The 21,793-nt window shown below is 45.5% G+C and overlaps 2 protein-coding genes across 3 annotated transcripts in view; one reads left to right on the forward strand and one right to left on the reverse strand.

Annotated features, from left to right (window-relative positions):
• Nucleotides 1-3,595: 3,595 nt before the first annotated feature.
• On the reverse strand, nucleotides 3,596-20,939 carry ZNF791 (zinc finger protein 791). Its single transcript, XM_010361660.2, has 4 exons — nucleotides 20,775-20,939; nucleotides 9,480-9,606; nucleotides 8,291-8,351; nucleotides 3,596-5,710 (listed from the first exon to the last, which is right to left on the reverse strand). The coding sequence occupies exons 1-4, from the start codon at nucleotides 20,775-20,777 to the stop codon at nucleotides 4,171-4,173; spliced, it is 1,731 nt and encodes a 576-aa protein (XP_010359962.1). The 5' UTR covers nucleotides 20,778-20,939; the 3' UTR covers nucleotides 3,596-4,170.
• A 98-nt stretch (nucleotides 20,940-21,037) lies between these two features.
• ZNF490 (zinc finger protein 490) overlaps nucleotides 21,038-21,793 on the forward strand; it is a 33,885-nt gene continuing 33,129 nt past the window's right edge. Inside the window, exon 1 of one of the 2 annotated variants that reach the window (XM_030935100.1) lies at nucleotides 21,038-21,294. In XM_030935100.1, the coding sequence (XP_030790960.1) occupies nucleotides 21,178-21,294 (117 nt within the window). In that variant the 5' untranslated portion in view covers nucleotides 21,038-21,177. The remainder of the gene's footprint in view (nucleotides 21,295-21,793) is intronic. The other variant, XM_030935101.1, reaches the window with a different exon arrangement.

Genomic DNA, 21,793 nt, shown 5'->3' on the forward strand with positions numbered 1-21,793 from the left:
TCTCGGTCGCCACACGCGGTGCTGCATAACGGACTCTCCTAAGATGGTTACTGTGGGATGGGGGTCCGCGGTCTTTGAGAATCGTGGAAGATGACTGGTGTATGAAGTTCCCCTCTGCCCCTGGGGACCTACTGGTGCCGTCGCAGGTGAATGGAGTAGGGCAACCTGGGCTCGGCCGCTTTCCCATCTGGTGCCGGCTTGTTCACATCATCACTGGATAAATTTTCGTTCTTTTTTTTTTTTTTTTTTTTTTTGGAGACAGAGTCTCGCTCTGTCGCCGAGACTGGAGTGCAGTGGCGCGATCTCGGCTCACTGCAAGCTCCGCCTCCGGGTTCACGCCATTCTCCTGCCTCAGCCTCCGGAGTAGCTGGGACTACAGGCTCCCGCCACCACTCCTGGCTAAGTTTTTCTGTATTTTTAGTTGAGATGGGGTTTCCACTGTGTTAGCCAGGATGGTCTCAATCTCCTGACCTCGTGATCCACCCACCTCGGCCTCCCAAAGTGCTGGGATTACAGGCATAAGCCACTGCGTCCGGCAAGAAATTTATTATGTTTTATTTTTTTTGATATGTAGTCTCATTCTGTTGTCCAGGCTGGAGGCCAGTGGCGTGATCTCGGCTCACTGCAACCTCTGCCTTCCAGGTTCAAGCAATTCTGCCTCAGCCTCCCGAGTAGCTGAGATTACAGGCACCCTCCAACATGCCCGGCTAACTTTGGTTATTTTTAGTAGAGAATGGGGTTTCACCATGTTGGCCAGGCTGGTCTTGAACTCTGGACCTCAAGTGATCTGCTTGCCTTGGTTTTCCAAAGTGCTGGGATTACAAAGGAGTGAGCCACCGTGTCTGGCCAAGAAATTTAAAAAGTAGTTTCTCGGCCGGGCGCGGTGGCTCAAGCCTGTAATCCCAGCACTTTGGGAGGCCGAGACGGGCGGATCACGAGGTCAGGAGATCGAGACCATCCCGGCTAACACGGTGAAACCCCGTCTCTACTAAAAAAATACAAAAAACTAGCCGGGCGAGGTGGCGGGCGCCTGTAGTCTCAGCTACTCGGGAGGCTGAGGCAGGAGAATGGCGTAAACCCGGGAGGCGGAGTTTGCAGTGAGCTGAGATCTGGCCACTGCACTCCAGCCTGGGTGACAGAGCGAGACTCCTTCTCAAAAAAAAAAAAAAAAAAAAAAAAGTAGTTTCTCGCAAAAGAAAGGTGAAATAAATACATAATGGGTAATATACACACCACCTTCCACATGAGGCCAGTAGGAAAAGTACTACAGTTACCAATGTGTCAGTATTCAACAATCTCTTTATTCAGAGAACTGAAAAACCATATACAAATTAAAATTAATTGTATATTAAAAATACACTTCTACTAACACTGGTCTTTAAAAGAAAAAAAAATACACTTCAGGCTGCGCACGGTGGCTCAAGCCTGTAGTCCCAGCACTTTGGGAGGACGAGGCGGGCAGATCACAAGGTCAGCAGATCGAGACCATCCTGGCTAACACGGTGAAACCCCGTCTCTACTAAAAATACAAAGAAAGCCGGGCATGGTGGTGGGCACCTGTAGTCCCAGCTACCGGAGGCTGAGGCAGGATAATTGTGTGAACCCGGGAGGTGGAGCTTGCAGTGAGCCGAGATCGCACCACTGCACTCCAGCCTGGGTGACAGAGCAAGACTCCGTCTCAAAAAAAAAAAAAAAAACAAAACAAAAACAAAAAACTTCAATTTACTCATGAATCAAGACATCAAAAGAGAAAAGTTTTACTAACTGATTTAATGAGAAAATACAACCTTTTAAACTTTTGACTACTGCTTAAAGAGTACTTACAGAATTATCTCACTTCCAGGATTTCTTGGAAAAATAATGTTATAATTGATGTCCAGAGATGTACTTGAAGAATAAGCCAGTGATAAAAAAAATTTTTTTAAGTTTTTGGTGTGTGGGATGGAGTCTTGCTCTGTTGCCAAGGCTGGAGTGTAGTGGCACAATCTCAGCTTACTGTAGTCTCCGCCTCCCAGGTTCAAATGATTCTCCTGCCTCAGCCTCCCAAGTAGCTGGAATTACAGGCACCCGCCACCACACCCAGCTAATTTTTGTATTTTCAGTAGAGATGGGGTTTCACCATCTTGGCCAGGCTGGTCTCAAACTCCTGACCTCAGGTGATCTGCCTGCCTTGGTCTCCCAAAGTGCTGGGATTACAGGCATAAGCCACCGTGCCCAGCCTTAACTTTTATATCATGTGTGATGAATTTATATCATGGTGTGAATTTTCTGGAGCATTATACAGTCAGAAGTTGCTTAATCATGGGTATATGTTCTGAGAAACGTGTTGTTAGGTGATTTCCTTATAGTACAAACATCACAAAGTGAACTTACACAAATCTAGATGGTATAGCTACAACACATCTAGACTATATGGTACAGTCTATTGCTACTGGGCTATAAACCATACAGCGTATTATTGTACTGAACACTGCAGAAAATTGTAACAAAATGTTAAGTATTTATGAGTCTAAACATAGAAAATACACACAGTAAACATGCAGTATAAAAGATAAAAAAAGATGCACCTGCATAGGACGCTTGCCATGAACACAGCTTGCAGGACTAGAAGTTGCCCTGGATGAGTCAGCGAGTGGTGAGTGAATGGGAAGGCCTGGGATGTTACTGTACAGTAATGGAGAATTTATAAACACTGTACATAGACTACACTACATTCATAAAAACATTTTTTCCTCAATAATAAATAAACCTTAACTTACTGTACATTATTTTCTTTATAAACTTATTTTTAAAACCTTTGACGTAATAATTTAGCTTAAAACACATTGTACAGCTGTACAAAAATATTTTATGTCCATATTCTATAAGCTTTTTCTATTAATTCTTTTTTACTTTTAATATTATTTTTGTTAAAGACTAAGACACAAACACACATTAGTGTAGGACTACCCGGGGTGAGGATCATCAATATTGTCTTCCGCCTTCACGTTTTGTCCCGCTGGAATACGTTCAGGGGCAGTCCTGCACATGGAGCCATCATCGCCTATCGTAACAGTGCCTTTTTTCTGGAATATCTCCTGAAGGACCTGCCTGAGACTGTCTTACTGTTAAAAAAATAAATACGAATACATTTTAAAACAGTATTGTAGATATATAAACCAGTAATGTAGCCATTTATTATCAAGTATATATTGCACATAATTATATGTGCTGTAATTTTTTTTTTTTTTTTTTTTTTTTTTTTTTTTTTTTTTTTGAGACAGTCTCTCGCTTTGTCACCCAGGCTGGACTATAGTGGCAGATCTTGGCTCACTGCAACCTCCACCTCCCAGGTTCAAGCGATTCTCCTGTCTCAGCCTCTCAAGTTGTTGGGACTACAGGTGCACCACCACACCCAGCTAATTTTTGTATTTCTAATGGAGACAGGGTTTCATCATGTTGACCAGGCCGGTCTTGAACTCCTGACCTCAACTGATCCTCCCACCTCAGCTTCCCAAAGTGCTGGGATTACAGGTATGAGCCACTGTGCCCAGCCAATTTACTTTTTTTAATCTTTGATACAGAGTATCACTCTGTCACCCATGCTGGGCTGCCATTGCTTGATCTTGGTTCACTGTAGCCTTGAACTCCCGTGCTCAAGCAGTCCTCCTGCCTCAGCCTCCCAAGTAGATGGGACTACAGGGTGTGCTTCCACACTTAGAAAATGTTTTTAGTTTTTGTAGAGACGGGGTCTCACTATGTTGACCAGCGCAGTCACAAACTCCTGGCATCAAGCAATCCTACCGCCTTAGTCTCCCAGTGTTGGGATTACAGGTGTGAGCCAACATGCCCAGCTGTGTTGTACTTTTATGCAACTGAAAATGCAATAGGTTTACACCAGCACCATGAACACTTAAATAATGTGCTGCACTATGGTGTTTCTACCGCTACTAAATTGCAGTTGATAGAAATGTTTTAGGTATTATATAATCTTATGGGGCCACCAACCTGTATATGGTCCATTGCTCACTGAAACATGATTACATGGTACCTGACTATACATGAATTATCTTGCATCTCGCTTTCTATATTACACTGGTAGGATTTCTCTCTTCACTGGGAATTTTCACAACTTTGAAAGTATCTGTTAGAATTGAAAACTTTCCCCTATTTCTCCCATTTATAGAGTTTCTATCGAGTGTGCATTCTCATATGCTTTTGTAAGGATGTGGGCAAACTGAAGGCTTTTCCACATTGCTTACATTCAACAGGTTTCTCACAACTGTGAATTCTTTCATGTCTTTGAAAGGAACTGTGAAGACTAAAGGCCTTCCCACATTCTTTACATTTATAGGGTTTCTCTCCAGTATGCATTCTCATGTGTCCTTGAAAGCTTGTGGGATAAATAAAGGCCTTCCCGCATTCCTTACATTCATAAGGTTTCTCCCCAGTGTGAGTTCTTTCATGTATCTGAATGTAACTAGAACAACTAAAGGCTTTTCCACATTGTTTACATTCATAGGGTTTCTCTCCAGTGTGAGTCCGCTCATGTGTTCGTAATGCACTAGGAAAAATGAAGGCCTTCCCACAGTCCCTGCATTTATAAGGTCCGTCTCCAGTGTGGGTAATCATGTGTCTTCGAAAGTTCTCGAGAGAAATGAAGGCTTTTGCACATTCCTTACACTCATAGGGTTTTTCTCCAGTGTGATTTCTCTCATGGATTTGCAAATCTAGAGGATAATTGAAGGTTTTCCCACATTTTTTACATTCGTAGGGTTTTTCTCCAGTGTGAGTCCTTTCATGTATTCGAAAGTAACTGGTCCGACTGAAGGCTTTCCCACATTCTTTACACTTATAGGGTTTCTCTCCAGTGTGCACTCTCAGGTGTACTCGAAAGGCTGGGCGTGCACTGAAAGACTTCCCACATTCTTTACATTTATAGGGCTTCTCTCCAGTATGAGTTCTTTCATGAATTTGAATGGAGGTGGAACATCTGAAGGCTTTACCACATTGTTTACATTTATAGGGTTTCTCTCCAGTGTGAATTCTTTCGTGTACTCGTAAAAAACTGGGAAAAATGAATGCCTTCCCACATTCCTTGCATTTATAAGGTCTATCGCCGTTGTGTGTTATCATGTGTGTTAGAACACTTGTGTGGGAAATGAAGGCTTTCCCACATTCCTTACATGCGTAGGGTTTCTCTCCAGTGTGAGTTCTTTCGTGTATTCGAATAGAACTGGGACAACTGAAGGCTTTCCCACATTTTTTACATTCATAGGGCTTTTCTCCAGTGTGAATCCTTTCATGAATTCGAAGTGAACTGGGACAACTAAGAGCTTTTCCACATTGCTTACATTCATAGGGTTTTTCTCCAATGTGCGTCCGCTCATGTGTTTGAAAGGGTTGGTGATATATGAAGGTTTTTCCACATTGTTTACATTTATAGGGTTTTTCTCCAGTGTGACTCCTTTCATGTCTTTGAAAGGATTTGAGATAACTAAAGGCTTTCCCACATTCCTTACATTTATATGGCTTCTCAAATAGCTCATATCCAGTGTGAGACCTCATGTGTCTAGTAAGGGATGAACGACGCATGAAGACTTTTCCACAGACAGTACATTCATATGGTTTTACTCCAGCAGTGTTCTTCCTCACACTGAGATTGGGACTGAAGGTTTCTGCACGTTGACTACCTTCTTTACCTTCACAGAGTCTCTCTCCCATATGGCTTCTGTAAAAAATTAGAAGCACAGTAATACTGGTTGTGTATTAATGATTTTATATTTATCATCAGGTAGCAGAACTAAATTTCTTTTTTTTTTTTTTTTGAGATGGAGTTTCGCTCTTGTTCCCCAGGCTGGAGTGCAATAGCACGATCTCAGCTCACTGCAACCTCCACCTCCCAGCTTTAAGCGATTCTCCTACCTCGGCCTCCCAAGTAGCTGGGATTACAGGCATGCGCCATCACACCCTGCTAATTTTGTATTTTTAGTAGAGATAGAGTTTTGCCATGTTGGTCAGGCTGGTCTTGAACTCCTGACCTCAAGTGATCTGCCCGCCTTGACCTCCCAAAGTGCTGGGATTACAGGCGTGAGCCACTGCACCTGGCAGCAGAACTAAATTTTTATCATTTTCAGGGAAATAGTTTTCTGCCCTGTCTGACTTGTTTAAAAATGAATATACTCAATGTTCAGCAAGAGGGCCTGTGTCACTGATAGCTATTATCAGAACAATAATACTGATGTATGGGGTTTTTTTTTTGTTTCGTTTTGAGACAGAGTCTCACTCTGTTGCCCAGACTGGAGTACAGTAATGCAATCATGGCTTACTGCAGCCTTGAACTCCCAGGCTCAATCAATCCTCCCACCTCAGCCTCCCATGTAGCTGGAACTACAGGCGTGCACCCCCATGACTGACTGAATTTTCTATTTCTTGTAGAGATAGGGTCTCGTCTTGTCGCCCAGGCTGGTTTCAAACTCCTGAGTTCAAATGATCTGCTCACCTTGGCTTCCTGAAGTTATATGTGAGGCTTTAAAATACTGTTTCCAAGGCTGGGCATGGTGGCTCACGCCTGTAATCCCAGCACTTTGGGAGGCTGAGGTGGGTGGATCACTTGGGGTCAGAAGTTTGAGACCAGCCTGGCCAACACGGTGAAACCCCATCTCTACTAAAAAATACAAAAATCACCCGGTGTGGTGGTATGTGCCTATAATCCCAGCTACTCGGGAGGCTGAGGCAGAAGAACTGCTTGAACCCAGGGGGTGGAGTAGTGAGCCAAGATCATACTACTGCACTCCAGCCTGGGTGACAGAGTGAGAGACTGTCTCACAAAACAAACAAACAAAAAAAATTGTTCCCAAGTACAATATTTTTCTTTCTTTCTTTCTTCTTTTTTTTTTTTTTTTTGAGATGGAGGATGGAGTCTCTCTCTTGCCCAGGCTGGAGTGCGTGGTGTGATCTGGGCTCACTGTAACCTCTGCCTCCCAGATTCAAGTGATTCTCCTGCCTCAGCCTCTTGAGTAGCTGGGATTACAGGTGTGCACCACCAAGCCTGGCTAGTTTTTGTATTTCTAGTAGAGACAGGTTTTCACTATGTTCGCCAGGCTGGTCTTGATCTCCTCACCTCTGCTGATCCGCCCACCTTACCTTCCCAAAGTGCTGGGATTATAAGCGTGAGGCACAGTGCCCGGCCCAAGTATAATATTTTTCAACCAGTGGACATCTGTGTCACTTGCGAAAACATTTTTGGTAAACATTTTCTGATAATAAATAAATTTGGGGCCCAGTGGCTCAGGCCTGTAATCCCAGCACTTTGGAAGGCTGAGGTGGATAGATCATCTGAGGTCAGGAGTTTGAGACCAGCCTGGCCAACATGGCGAAAACCTGTCTCTACTAAAAATACAAAAATTAGGCCGGGCACAGTGGCTCACGCCTGTAATCCCAGCACTTTGGGAGGCCGAGGTGGGCGGATCATGAGGTCAGGAGATTGAGACCATCCTGGCTAACATGGTGAAATCCCATCTCTACTAAAAATACAAAAAATTAGCCAGGCATGGTGGCGGGTGCCTGTAGTCCCAGCTACTTGGGAGGCTGAGGCAGGAGAATGGCGTGAACCTGGGAGGCAGAGCTTGCAGTGAGCCGAAATTGCGCCACTGCACTCCAGCCTGGGAGACAGCAAGACTCTGTCTCAAACAAAACAAAACAAAACAAAAAAACAAAAATTAGCCGAGTGTGGTGGCACGTGCTTGTAATCCCAGCTACTCAGGAGGCTGAGGCAGGAAAATCACTTGATCCTGGGAGGCGGAGGTTGCAGTGAGCAAAGATCATGCCACTGCACTCCAGCCTGAGTGACAGAGCAAAACCTCATCTCGAGAAAAAAATTAAAAAAAAAAAATAAATAAACAAATAAATAAATAAATTTGGAGCTGCACTTGTTTCTTGCTTTAAAAGTGTCACAACTTTTTTTTTTCCTTGAGATGGAGTCTCACTCTGTTGCGCAGGCTGGAGTGCAGTGGCATGATCTCGGCTCACTGCAACCTCTACCTCCTGGGTTCAGGTAATTCTCTGCCTCAGCCTCCCAAGTAGCTGGGATTATAGGCGCCCACCACCACAACTGGCTAACTTTTTTGTATTTTTAGTAGAGACAGGGTTTCACCATGTTGACCAGGCTGGTCTTGAACTCCTGACCTCGTGATCTACTCACTGCAGCCTCCCAAAGTGCTGAGATTACAGGCGTGAGCCACGGCGCCTGGCCATAATATTTTTAAGATTCTTTCAAGGAACACTGCTATTTCTTGTGAGTACAACTCACCTTAGATTTCTCCCCTGGTTTTTGTGTTGATCTTCAACATTCTGGTCTTCCCATTTTTCCCCTAAAATGTAGATCAAGAATAATCATGATAAAGTATTAAAAATGATACAAATATTATTATAGGTTCACAATGAGCTGTAACCATGCTTTGTTTATTTACAGAAGTATTCCCTTTTTAGATTCCAAATCTCGGAACAGTGATTATGAGCAAGAAATGCTAGTTCTCTAATTGACTATATGAAAAAATGATGTCGGCCAGGCGCAGTGGCTCACGCCTGTAATCCCAGCACTTTGGGAGGCCGAGGCGGGCGGATCACGAGGTCAGGAGATTGAGACCATCCTGGCTAACACAGTGAAACCCCGTCTCTACTAAAAATACAAAAAATTAGTCGGGCGTGGTGGCGGGCGCCTGTAGTCCCAGCTACTTGGGAGGCTGAGGCAGGAGAATGGCATGAACCTGGGAAGTGGAGCTTGCAGTGAGCCAAGACCATGCCACTGCACTCCAGCCTGGGCGACAGAGCAAGACTCTGTCTCGGAAAAAAGAAAAAAAAAGAAAAAATGATGTCACTGGGGTGCGGTGGCTCATGACTGTAATCCCCACACTTTGGGAGGCTGAGGTGGGAGGATCACTTGAGGTCAGCAGTTCAAGACCAGCCTGGCCAACACGGTGAAACCCTGTCTCTACTAAAAATACAAAAATTAGCTGGGCATGGTGGTAGGCACCTGTAATCCCAGGTACTCGAGAGGCTGAGGCAGGAGAATCGCCTGAACCCGGGAAGCAGAGGCTGCAGTGAGCCAAGATCCCGCCACTGTACTCCACCCTGAGGAACAGGACGAGACTTGATCTCAAAAAAAAAAAAAAAAGGCCAGGCACAGTGGCTCACGCCTGTAATCCCAGCACTTTGGGAGGCTGAGGCGGGCAGATTACTTGCAGTCAGGAGTTCAAGACCAGCCTGACCAACATGGTGAAATCCCGTCTCTACTAAAAATAGAAAAATTAGCCAGGCGTGGTGGCACATGCCTGTAATCCCAGCTACTTGGGAGGCTGAGGCAGGAGAATTGCCTGAAGCTGGGAGATGGAGGTTGTGGTGAGCTGAGATAGCGCCATTGCTCTCCAGCCTGGGCAACAAGAGTGAAACTCTGTCTCAAAAAAACAAAAAAAAGAAAGAAAAAATGATGTCACCCTTACCTATAGATGCCAGGTTCTTGAATGTTTCCTGCATCACATCTCTGTAGAGTTTCTTCTGTGAAGGAGCCAGCAGAGCCCACTCCTCCTGGCTGAAGCTCACAGACACATCCTCAAAAGCCACTGAGTCCTGAAACATCCAATATAAGTAGAGGAGAATAGGTGAGATTGATAAGGATGAGAGGTATACTCAATTCATAGGAAATTCACACATGATTTTGTGGTCTCCAGACATTTAGTGTATGACTCGATTGTTAGAAATTTAACAGCATATTGAACATATAAACTTACGGCTACATCTTTACTGTGGTCACTATAAGCTCTCTAATGGTAGTATCTAGTTCAACTTGGAAAAATGAAAGAAATCCTACACAAATGAGACAAACTTTAAGATCAATTTTTTCTTCCTTCCTTTTTGAGACACACATGGTCTTGCTCTGCTACCTAGGCTGGAGTACAGTGGTACAATCACAGCTCATTGGAGCCTAGACCTCTCAGGCTCAAGCAATCCTCCAACCTCAGCCTCCTGAGTAACTGGGACTACAGGAACACACCACTACACCTGGCTAAGTATTTTGTGTGTATTTTTTGTAGAGATGGGGTTTTGCCATGTTACCCAGGCTGGTCTCAAACTCCTCAGCTTAAGCGATTCACCAGTCTTGGTCTCTCAAATTGCTGGGATTACAGGCAATACTTTATGAGATAAATCTCTTCAATACTTTATGAGATAAATTCTTATTTCTTGTGTGTTTGTTGTTTTCTAAGAGACAGAGTCTTGCTCTGTCACCCAGGCTCAAGTGCAGCAATCATAACTCACTGTAGCCTCAGATCCCTGGGCCCCCAAGACATCCTTCTGCCTCAGCTTCACGAGTAGTTAGGACTACAGATGTGCAACACCACACCCAGCTAATTTTTAATTTTTTTTTTTTTTTTTTTGTTAGAAATGGGGTTTTGTTATGTTGTCCGGGTTGATCTTGAACTCTCGGCCTCAAGTGATCCTCCTGCCTCGGCCTCCCAAAGTGTTGTGATTTCAGGTATGAATAACCACACCCAGCCCACAGCGTAATTTCTTATTACCCAAATCATTCAGCGTTCCTGAAGATGTGGGATTAAATGAGGTGGAGGTTTTAATAAGTAAATACACATTGAGAATCTTCTATCCCCTTTGTTATACATGAGAGGCCAGGAGGCTTGTGGAAATCCAACTTGTAACAAGGTCTAGCTGCCCATATCGTCCTGAAGTATTTGAGGCCATTAGAACTCAGATTCTGCTGACTGAATGGAAATACTCTTTTAGAGATATATTAATTTCAACTTGTTTCCGATATATACATGTCACCATGTGGTGGCATTATAGGCGAGCCACCGCGCCCGGCTGTGTGCGTAATATTTATCATAGACTCAGTTTTTCCTTTTACTTTCTGTCCCACTTCATGAGGCTAGGAAGTTACTGGGAACACAGAGCTTAGGCACAAGGAAGGGGCCCTCACAACTGAGACCTTCACAAAATCCTTATACCCATGAGCCTCAGAACTGCTTCCAACCAATTTGTAGCACAAATACATATACACACGGAGATAAAATGTCAGAAGATCACTTTCTGGAAGATCCGTAATCATGTCATCTGGGCTTTGCTGACTTTGAAGAATAGATTGACAGTATCAATTTTCTTTTTTTTTTTTTGAGACGGAGTCTGGCTCTGCCGCCCAGGCTGGAGTGCAATGGCTGGATCTCAGCTCACTGCAAGCTCCGCCTCCCAGGTTCACGCCATTCTCCTGCCTCAGCCTCCTGAGTAGCTGGGACTACAGGTGCCCGCCACCTCGCCCGGCTAGTTTTTTGTATTTTTTAGTAGACACGGGGTTTCACCAGGTTAGCCAGGATGGTCTCGATCTCCTGACCTCGTGATCCGCCCATCTCGGCCTCCCAAAATGCTGGGATTACAGGCTTGAGCCACTGCGCCCGGCTGACAGTATCAATTTTCAAGGGACTTCACTGACATCCACAATGGTCTGATGGTGAATTTGCCCATGATTATATAAAATTAACAGGTAATTTCATACCTCCAAAGGAACATAAAATCTGGGTTGGGATGGCTCATGCCTGTAATCCCAGCACTTTGGGAGGCCGAGGCGGGTGGATCACCTGAGGTCAGGAGTTCGAGACCACCCTGATCAACATGGTGAAACCCCGTCTCTACTAAAAATACAAAAATTAGTTGGGCATGGTGGTGCATGCATGTAATCCCAGCTACTTGGGAGGTAGAGGCAGGAGAATCACTTGCACCTGGGAGGCAGAGGTTGCAGTGAGCTGAGACTGCACCACTGCAGTCCAGCCTGGGCAACAGAGCGAGACTCCATCTCAAAAAAAAAAAAGGGCTCGGTACGGTGGCTCATGCCTGTAATCCCAGCACTTTGGGAGGCTGAGGCGGGCAGATCACAAGGTCAGGAGATCGAGACCATCCTGGCTTATACGGTGAAACCCCGTCTCTACTAAAAAACACACACACACAAAATTAGCCGGGCGTGGTGGCGGATGCCTGTAGTCCCAGCTACTTGGGAGGCTGAGGCAGGAGAATGGCATGTAACCGGGAGGCGGAGCTTGCAGTGAGCCCAGATTGTGCCACTGCACTCCAGCCTGTGTGACAGAGCTAGACTCCGTCTCAAAAAAAAAAAAAACGAGAACATAAAATCTCCTTTCTCCAGTTTCAGGAGAAAGTGATTCCCAGACAGACACTCTAGGGGCTGTTGTCCCAGGTTCTCTCATTTCCATGCACTCATGTGCACCATACATGAAAAGATCCACACAGTTAGAAGGGGGTTTCTTAAGTCATCAGGACTAGGGTCTGAGCAGGAAGAAATTTGGCTCCAGGCAACTCTCCCTTCTTGACAAGTTCATCTGCATGCCTGGGTGCTCTCTGTAAGGTTTATTTACATTTACATATAATAGAAAATAAATATTTTGGCCAGGCGTGATAGCTCCTGTCTATAATCCCAGCACTTTGGGAGGCTGAGGTGGGCAGAGCCCAGGAGTTTGAGACCAGCCTGGGCAACATGGTGAAACACTGTCTCTACAAAATATACAAAACTTGGCCAGGCATGGTGGTGCATACCTGTGGTCTCAGCTACTTGGGAGGCTGAGGTGGGAGGATTGCTTGAGCCCGCTAAGTCAAGGGTGCAGTGAGCCAAAACTATACCACTGCACTCCAGCCAAAAATAACTAAAGATTTCATGTATAGCATTTTACTAAAAAATAAAAAGAAAAAAGAAAACAGAAAAAAAAAGTATCATATCCTTGATAATTAGGAAATGTCAAATAGTTCCCACTTCAAACTGAATAGGAAGACAAAACTAATCGATTAAGATAACATTAGTGTTGATGACTACAGAGAACAATTATGTGCAAATGAAGGATCAATTGATACAGTCCACCACTTTTTTTAAGTTTGTAAATTTAAACTTGACCAAGATCCAGTAATTTTTATCCAGCCACCAGAGAATTTATTGTACGTTTGCACTTGGAGACTGAAACAAAAATAGTAGGAGCATTATTTTCCACAAAGCAAACAAAAACAAAACCATGAAAAAGACTAAACACCACAACCTTGGAATGGGTAGCTTGCAGCTTCAGATACTAACACGTGAAAAATATACTGAGAGGTGGCTGGGCGTGGTGGCTTTAACCTGTAATCCCCAGCACTTTAGGAGACTTAGGTGGATGGATCACGAGGTCAAGAGATTGAGACCATCCTGATCAACATGGTGAAACCCGGTCGCTACTAAAAATACAAAAATTAGCTGGGCATGGTGACTTATGCCTGTAGCCCCAGCTACTCGGGAGGCTGAGGCAGGAGAATTGCTTGAACCTGGGAGGCGGAGGTGGCAGTGAGCTGAGATCACACCCCTGCACTCCAGCCTGGCAACAGAGCAGACTCCATCTCAAAAAAAAAAAAAAAGAAAAAAAAAAAAGGCCAGGCACAGTGGTTCACGCCTATAATCCAGCACTTTGGGAGGCCAAGGCGGGTGGATCACAAGGTCAGGAGATCAAGACCATCCTGGCTAACACGGTGAAACCCCATCTCTACTAAAAATACAAAAATTAGCCGGGCATGGTGGTGTGCACCTGTAATCCCAGCTACTTGGGAAGCTAAGGCAGGAGAATCACTTGAACCTGGGGGGTGGAGGTTGCAGTGTGCTGAGATCTCGCCACTGCAGTCCCGCCTGGGCGACAAGGGCGAAACTCCGTGTCAAAAAACAAACAAAAAAGGCAGAATTTAGCCCTGCCTGTGGCACACATCTGTAGTTCCAGCTATTCAGGAGGCTGAGGTGGTGGTTGCAGTAGGCTGAGATCATGCCACTGCATTCCAGCCTGTGTGACAGGGTATACCCTGTCTCAAAAAAAAAAAAAAGACTTCCAGCAGGTAGAAAGTCAGAGAGGACATAGTTTAGTTGAAAGGCAACAACTAGGTTTAATTAAAATCTATGGAATGCTTCATCCAACAGAACAACACACATTCTTCTCAAATTCATGTGGAACATTCACCATGATAAACCGTGTTGTGTACAAAAACACACCTTACCAATTTTCAAAGAATATAAATTATATAAAACATGCTCTCAGACCACCATGGTATTAATCTAGAAATCAGTAACAGAAGAATAGTTAGAAAACCATCAAACATTTGGAAATAAAACCCAACACAGTTCTAAACATGAATCAAAAAAGTCTCAAGAAAAATTAAATTTGGGCCGGGTGCAGTGACTCACGCCTGTAATCCTAGCACTTTGGGGGGCCGAAGTGGGCGGATCACAAGGTCAGGAGTTCGAGACCAGCCTGGCCAACATGGTGAAACCCCGTCTCTACTAAAAATACAAAAATTAGCCAGGCATGGTGGCACATGCCTGTAATTCCAGCTACTTGGGAGGCCGAGGCAGGAGAATGGTTTGAACCCGGGTGGAGGAGGATGCAGTGAGCTGAGATTGCACCACTGCACCCCAGCCTGAGTGACACAGCGAGATGCCATCTCAAAAAAAAAAAAAGAAGAAGAAAAAAGAAAATTAAATTTGAATTAAATGAAAATAGAACTTATCAAAATTGGAATGCAAAAAAAACAGTGCCTAAGTGAAATTTATACTATTAAACTCTCACACACCCACAAAAAATTTATACACGAATCTTACACCTTTCACAAAAATTAAGCCCAAATCAATCATAGATGTAAATGTAACATGCAAAACTATCCACTTGGCTTTGGCGATGAGTTTTTAGATAAACCACTAAAAGCACAATCTATGAAAGGAAAAAATAAGTTTCACTTCATTACAATGAAAAGCTCCTGGTCGGGTGCAGTGGCTCATGCCTATAATCCCAGCACTTTGGGAGGCCGAGGTGGGCGGATCATGAGGTCAGGAGATCAAGACCATCCTGGCTAACACGGTGAAACCCCATCTCTACTAAATTACAGAAAAATTAGCCGGGCGTTGTGGTGGGTGCCTGTAGTCCTGGCTACTCTGTAGTCTGAGGCAGGAGAATGGTGTGAACTCGGGAGGCGGAGTGTGCAGTGGACCGAGATCGCGCCACTGTACTCCAGCCTGGGTGACAGAGCGAGACTCTGTCTCCAAAAAAAAAAAAAGAAAAAAGAAAAACTCCTACTCTGTGAAAGAAAGTGTTAAAAGAATAAAAATAAAAGGCACAGACAGATTTTTGCAAATCTTCACAAAAGCACTTATCTGATTAAGGACTAGTATCTGAAATATCCAAAGAACTCTTTTTTTTTTCTTTTTCGAGACAGTCTTACTCTGTCTCCCAGGCTGGAGTGCGGTGGTGTGATCTCAGCTCACTGCAACCTCCATCACTTAGGCTCAAGGGATTCTCATGCCTCAGCCTCCCAAATAGCTGGGACTATAGGGGTGTACCACCACATTGGGCTAATTTATTTTCCCGATCCCATGGCAGCTCCAGCCCCAGCCTCGGCCCCACCACTCCTCAGCCCTGCTCCCCAGTAGCCTGGGTGGCCCCACATGAGCCTCCATGCCTAGCATCCTTTTTGTTTTTTTGAGACAGGATCCATTATGTTGCCCATGCTGGGCTTATAATCCTGGGTGCAGGCAATCCTCCCGCTTTAGCCTCTGGAGTAGCTAGGATGACAAGCATGTGCCACCATGCCTGCCTCCAATTCCAACTCTTAAATCTCAACAACAATAAGACAAACGAACCAGTGAAAAATGGGCAAAAGACCTGAACACACACCTCACCAATGAAAGATATACAGATGGCAAATATACATATGAAGAGATGCTCAACATTATATGCCATTAGGGAGCTGCAAATAAAACTGAAGAGATATCACTTTACACTGATTAGAATGTACAAAGTTCAAAATGCTAAGAACGGCAACGAATAGCAAAGATGTAGACAACAGGAATCCTCATTCCTTGCCAATGGGAATGGAAAATAGTATGTCTACTTTGGAAGATAGACAGTTTCTAACAAAACGTCCTCTTACCAGTGGACCATGCAATCACATTCCTTGCTATTTACTCACGTGAGTTGAAAACTACTGTTCACACAAAAACCTGCCCATGAATATTTACGGGAGGTTTCTTGATAACTGCAAATTTAAGACTTAACCGACTGGGCGTGGTGGCTCATGCCTGTAATCCCAGCACTTTGGGAGGCTGAGGGGGGCGGATCACGAGGTCAGGAGATTGAGACCATCCTGGTTAACACAGTAAAACCCATCTCTACTAAAAATACAAAAAATTAGCCAGGTGTGGTGGCACACGCCTGTAATCCCAGTTACTTGGGAGGCTGAGGCAGGAGAATTGCTTGAACTTGGGAGGTGGAGGTTGCAGTGAGCTGAGAGCGTGCCACTGCACTCCAGCCTGGGTGACAGAGTGAGACTCCATCTCAAAAAAAAAAAAAGACTTAACCAAGACATCATGCAACAGGTTTATGGATAAACAATCTGTGGTACAATCTTTTTTTTTTTCTTTGAGACGGAGTCTTGCTCTTGTTGTCCAGGCTGGAGTGCCTGGCTCACTGCAACCTCCACTTTACAGGTTCAAGCAATTCTCCTGCCTCAGCCTCCTGAGTAGTTGAGATTACATGTGTGTGCCACCACGCCAGGCTAATTTTTGTATTTTTAGTAGAGACGGGGTTTCGTCATGTTGGCCAGGCTGGTCTCAAACTCCTTACCTTGTGATCCACCCGCCTGGGCCTCCCAAAGTGCTGGCATTACAGGCATGAGCCAGCGTGCCTGGCTGGTACAATCTTACGATGAAATATTGTTCATTGGTAAGAGAAATCAGGTATCAAGCCATGAAGACACAGAAGAACCTTAAAAGTATATGGCTCAGTGAAGGAAGCCAATCTGAGAAAGCTATATCCTGAATAACTCCAAGTATATTACATTCAGGAAAATATAAAACCTTAAGACAGCAAAAGTATCTTTGGATGTCAAGAAATTGTGGGAGGCCCGGGTGGGAGAACTGCTTGAGCCCAGGAGTTCCAGACCAGCCTGGGCATTATGGCGAAACCCCACCTCTACAGAAAATATGAAAATTAGATGGGGATGGTGGTGCACGCATGTAGTCCCAGCTACTCAGAGGAGGCAGGAGTATCACTTGAGCCCAGGAGGTGGAGGTTGCAGTGAGCCATGATCACGCCACTGCACTCCAACCTGGACGATGGAGTGAGACCCTGTCTCAAAAAAAAAAAAGTTAAGCATGGGAGACTGAGGTGGGAGGATGGCTTGAGGCCAGGAGTTCCAGACCAGCTTGGGCAATAGAGTGAGACACTGTATCCAAAAAAAAAAAAAAAGCCAGGTGCAGTGGCTCACACCTGTAATCCCAGCACTTTGGGAGGCCAAGGTGGGCAGATTGCCTAGGTTGGGAGTTCAAGACCGGCCTGACCAACATGGAGAAACCCCATCTCTACTAAAAATACAAAATTAGCTGGGTGTGGTGGCGCATGCCTGTAATCCCAGCTACTCAGAGGCTGAGGCAGAAGAATCGCTTGAACCCGGGAAGCAGAGGTTGTGGTGAGCCAAGATTGTGCCACTGCATTCCAGCCTGCGCAACAAGAGCAAAACTCTGTCTCAAAAAAAAAAAAACAAAAAAATTAAACATATTCCCCAGCTTGGACCCAGACTCTCCCAGCTTGAAAAATGTAACCTTGGTCCGGCGTGGTGGTTCACACCTGTAATCCTAGCACTTTGGGAGGCCGAGGCAGGCAGATCACCTGAGGTCAGGAGTTCGAGACCAGCCTGGTCAACATGGTGAAACCCTGTCTCTACTAAAAATACAAAAAAATTGGCCAGGCATGGTGGCACACGCCTGTAATCCCAGCTACTTGGGAGGCTGAGGCAGGAGAATTGCTTGAACCCAGGAGTCAGAGGTTGCAGTGAGCTGAAATCGTGCCACTGCACTCCAGCCTGGGCAACAGAGTGAGACTCGGTCTCAAAAAAAAATAAAAAAGAAAAATGTAACCCCTAAAGTGTGTCAGTACCTGGTAATGCAGGATAGGAGCACCTGATCAGCAAGGAACTATGGGAGCTCCATACCTCTTTCTCTCCTATGGCAGCAAAGAAACATTAGATTCCCCAGGTTTCCATTTTCCCAAGTGAGGAAACTCTCAACCAGATTGAGATTGAGGTTCTGATGCAAAGGAGCTCCTCAATTCATTAACCCTGTCTCTAGAAACATAAGTCCTGACCTTCACAGACACTGTCAATATGCACCAATTACACTCAGTACACCTACATTACAGATGTGAAACTCAAACGTAATGTCTAAAAACACACCCAAGGAAACCACAGTTAAAACCTCAGACATCCTTCCCTCTTCCTCTAACAGCATCTGCCTGTGGATCCTCAACTTCCAAGTGCTCTGCAGTTTCTCTCAGTACAAAGGGATCCTTCCATGGCGGGCATGAGTAGCTGGCAGACCTGTAGGGGAGACTCCCCAGGAAGAACCAATTGAGCCTTCAGTGATCTTTCTTTGCAGGCTCAAGGGTGGACTTAGCTTGGAAACACTTATCTCAGGCCTCTGGTCCCCAGTTGCAAGGCTCTGGAACACTACTAGTAATTTTAAATGAGACAATTTAATTAAATTCTTAAGGATTGTTCCTTAAACATCCAGCAGAGGGCCTGGCACAATGGCTCACGCCTGTAATCCCAGCACTTTGGGAGGCCGAGGTGGGTGGATCACCTGAGGTCAGGAGTTTGAGACCAGACTGGCCAACATGGTGAAACCCTGTCTCTACTAAAAATACAAAAAAACTAGCCAGGCATGGTGGCATGTGCCTGTAATCCCAGCTACTAGGGAGGCTGAGGCAGGAGAATCGCTGTCAATATGCACCAATTACACTCAGTGCACCTACATTCCAGATGTGAAACTCAAATGTAATGTCTAAAAACATACCCAAGGAAACCACAATTAAAACCTCTGACATCCTCCCCTCTTCCCCTAACAGCATCTGCCTGTGGGTCCTCAGCTTCCAAGTACAGAGGTTGCAGTAAGCCAAAATTGTGCCACTGCACTCCAGCCTGGGCAACAGAGACTTGGGCTTTAAAAAAAAAAAAAAATCCAGCAGAATTACTTAAACACAGTGTTTATGTATAAAGGAAGCAAGAGGCCAGGCGTGGTGGCTCACGCCTGTAATCCCAGCACTTTGGGAGGCTGAGGCGGGTGGATCACGAGGTCAGGAGATCGAGACCATCCTGGGTAACATAGTGAAACACCATCTCTACAGGAAAAAAAAAAAAAAATTAGCTGGGCGTGGTAGCGCGTGCCTGTAATCCCAGCTACTAGGGAGGCTGAGGCAGGAGAATCACTTGAACCCGGTAGGTGGAGGTTGCAGTGAACGGAGATCGTGTCACTGCACTCCAGCCTGGTGACAAAGCTAAACTCTGTCTCTAAATAAATAAAGGAAGGAAGGAAGGAAGGAAGGAAGGAAGGAAGGAAGGAAGGAAGGAAGGAAGGAAGAAAATTTTAAGGCATTTAACAAGAAAACCCACTATTGCTTTCAGAAAATGAGAATGTCGGGCAGGGCATAGTGGCTCCTGCCTGGAATCCTAGCACTTTGGGATGCTGAGGCTGGAGAATCGCTTGAGCCCAGGAGTTCAAGACCAGCCTGAGCAACAGCCAGACCCCATCTGTTAAAAAAGAAAGAAAGAAAGAAAATGATAATGTCAGTCAATTATTTCCATGGCAAGAAATAGTTTACCAAAGTATTACTTATATCGGAATGCTTCTAGGTGTTGCAAGTTTAAGTCCTGGAATACCATCTGAAATCATCAAACTAAAAGAACAGACCTCAGAAACATATTCCATGTGCTCAGGGGAAGAACAAAGAATTTTTAATAAATGTAACACTGAGATTTTTTTGTTTTCTGAGATTCATTCACTTTTTGCCTCTTTGGAAATATTTGGTACTATCTCTCAAGTTATTCTGATAACATATATTTTATATTTATTGGAAAAATGACATTCAAATGAATAAATCTTTTCAAGGTCATAAACCCAAGGCAGGACAGTGCCAATCTGAAACTGTGCTGAAAACATAGATCACCCAGGAAAGTTTACAAAAAGGAACCTCAGCCCAAAGGAGTTCCCATAGGATGTCTGTGCCCTGGAAAGATACCAGAATGAGGGGCACAGCATTTTATGCAGAGTAGTTCCAAGTGAATAATTTTTCTGATTTTTTTTTCTCTGATGTAAAATATCCACAAACAAGAAATCTTTTAAAAGAGGCATCAATTGGAAAAAAGATTATTAAAATACTGCGTGTGTTTGAAATGCACCACACAGGACAATGAGTTGGTGACGATGTTTTCCACTGGAGAGGAGAAGTAGGCGTTTGGGAACACGGGGAGGGATCTGGAAATCTAGGGATTAATGGCCCGCCGTGGGAGGAGCTAGGGGGACAGGGTAGTGGATTTGAGACTCTGCTTCCAACATCTTTGGAAGACTCAGGGGGAAACCACCTTTGGGAATAAAGAAGGGACTGCAGACCCTACAGACTGCAGCTCCTCCCATTCAAACCAAACACACAAGGCGGGATTCTCCCCATGACCCTTCCGTGGTCCCTGCACAATCTGGGAAAGACTTGGGGCTGCGGGCGCGGAGCTGCCCAGAGAGGGCTCCGGGGCTGGGACCGCAGTCGCCGCGCAGGGACGGGACCGGACTCTTGGCGTCCCAGCTGCCAGCCCAGCCCCACACTGCGGCCGGAGGTGACTGTGGGGAGGCCCGGGTCCCGCGACCACGTCCGGTTCCAACTAGGCCGGCCCTGCACACTCACCATTTTCCGGCCTCGGGGGTATCCCGGTGTTGTCCCTACAGTTCACGGAGCCAGCGCACTGTACAGCGCATCCGATGCAGGGGGACAGCAACCTGACGCGTCAAGGTGCCAGGAGACCAAAAGCTGAGCACAACCCGATCGCATAGTGACGTAACACGCATTCGCGAAGGGTAGTCGTACCCCTCTTTCCGGCGGCGCCCCTGATTGGACAGTTAATACAGCCCCGCCCCCTTTTGTCCAAATGACAGCTAGGCGGCTGGTCTAGTAGCTAGGCAGATCTCGCTTCCGCCGGTGGGACGGAACTGGTGCCCTCCGTGGACAATTGTGTTGAAGCAGAAATTGTTCCGGATCTCGGGTCGGACACGGAAGTCTTCCTGCAGTGTTTCTGGATGCGGGGACAGGGATGCGCAGGAATTCCAGTCTCAGTTTCCAGATGGAGCGACCCCTCGAGGAGCAAGTGCAGAGCAAGTGGTCGTCTAGTCAAGGCCTCACAGGAACGGGAGAGTCTGATGTCCTCCAGGTACCAGGGGCTTGGCATAATGTTGTAAGGCCTCTCGTGGAATAGTGACCCTTGTTTATAAACAGACGGTTACTCCATCATGTGTAATAAAAAGTGTGGGTGTATTTTAATCTTTGACTATAACAGCGTTGAGGCGTCCACCTTTCTTTTCCCCACCTCCACACATTTGGCACTTCAGAAAGGGAACCCCAAGCCAGGGCTTGGTGGCGCACACCTGTAGTCCCAGCTACTGCGTGGTGGGGGTGGTGGGGGAAGTTGGGGGGTGGGTGGGCTGAGGCGGGTGGATCATGTGTCTCCAGGAGTTTGAGTTCAGTCTGGGCAACATGGCCAGAACCCATCCCAAGAAAAAAAAAAAAAAAAAGGAAAGAAAGAAAGAAAAAAGAATCCGTAGGACACTCGAGCACTTGGCTCTGGTGGTAAATTGCAACCCTAACCTGGGCACAGGGACTCTTTTCAGACCAATCACGATCTATGAGACGTGTTCAGTAAACTGCATTTT

The sequence above is a fragment of the Rhinopithecus roxellana genome, chromosome 8, assembly GCF_007565055.1.
Source record: "Rhinopithecus roxellana isolate Shanxi Qingling chromosome 8, ASM756505v1, whole genome shotgun sequence".
In the NCBI taxonomy this organism is placed as follows: Eukaryota; Metazoa; Chordata; class Mammalia; order Primates; family Cercopithecidae; genus Rhinopithecus; species Rhinopithecus roxellana.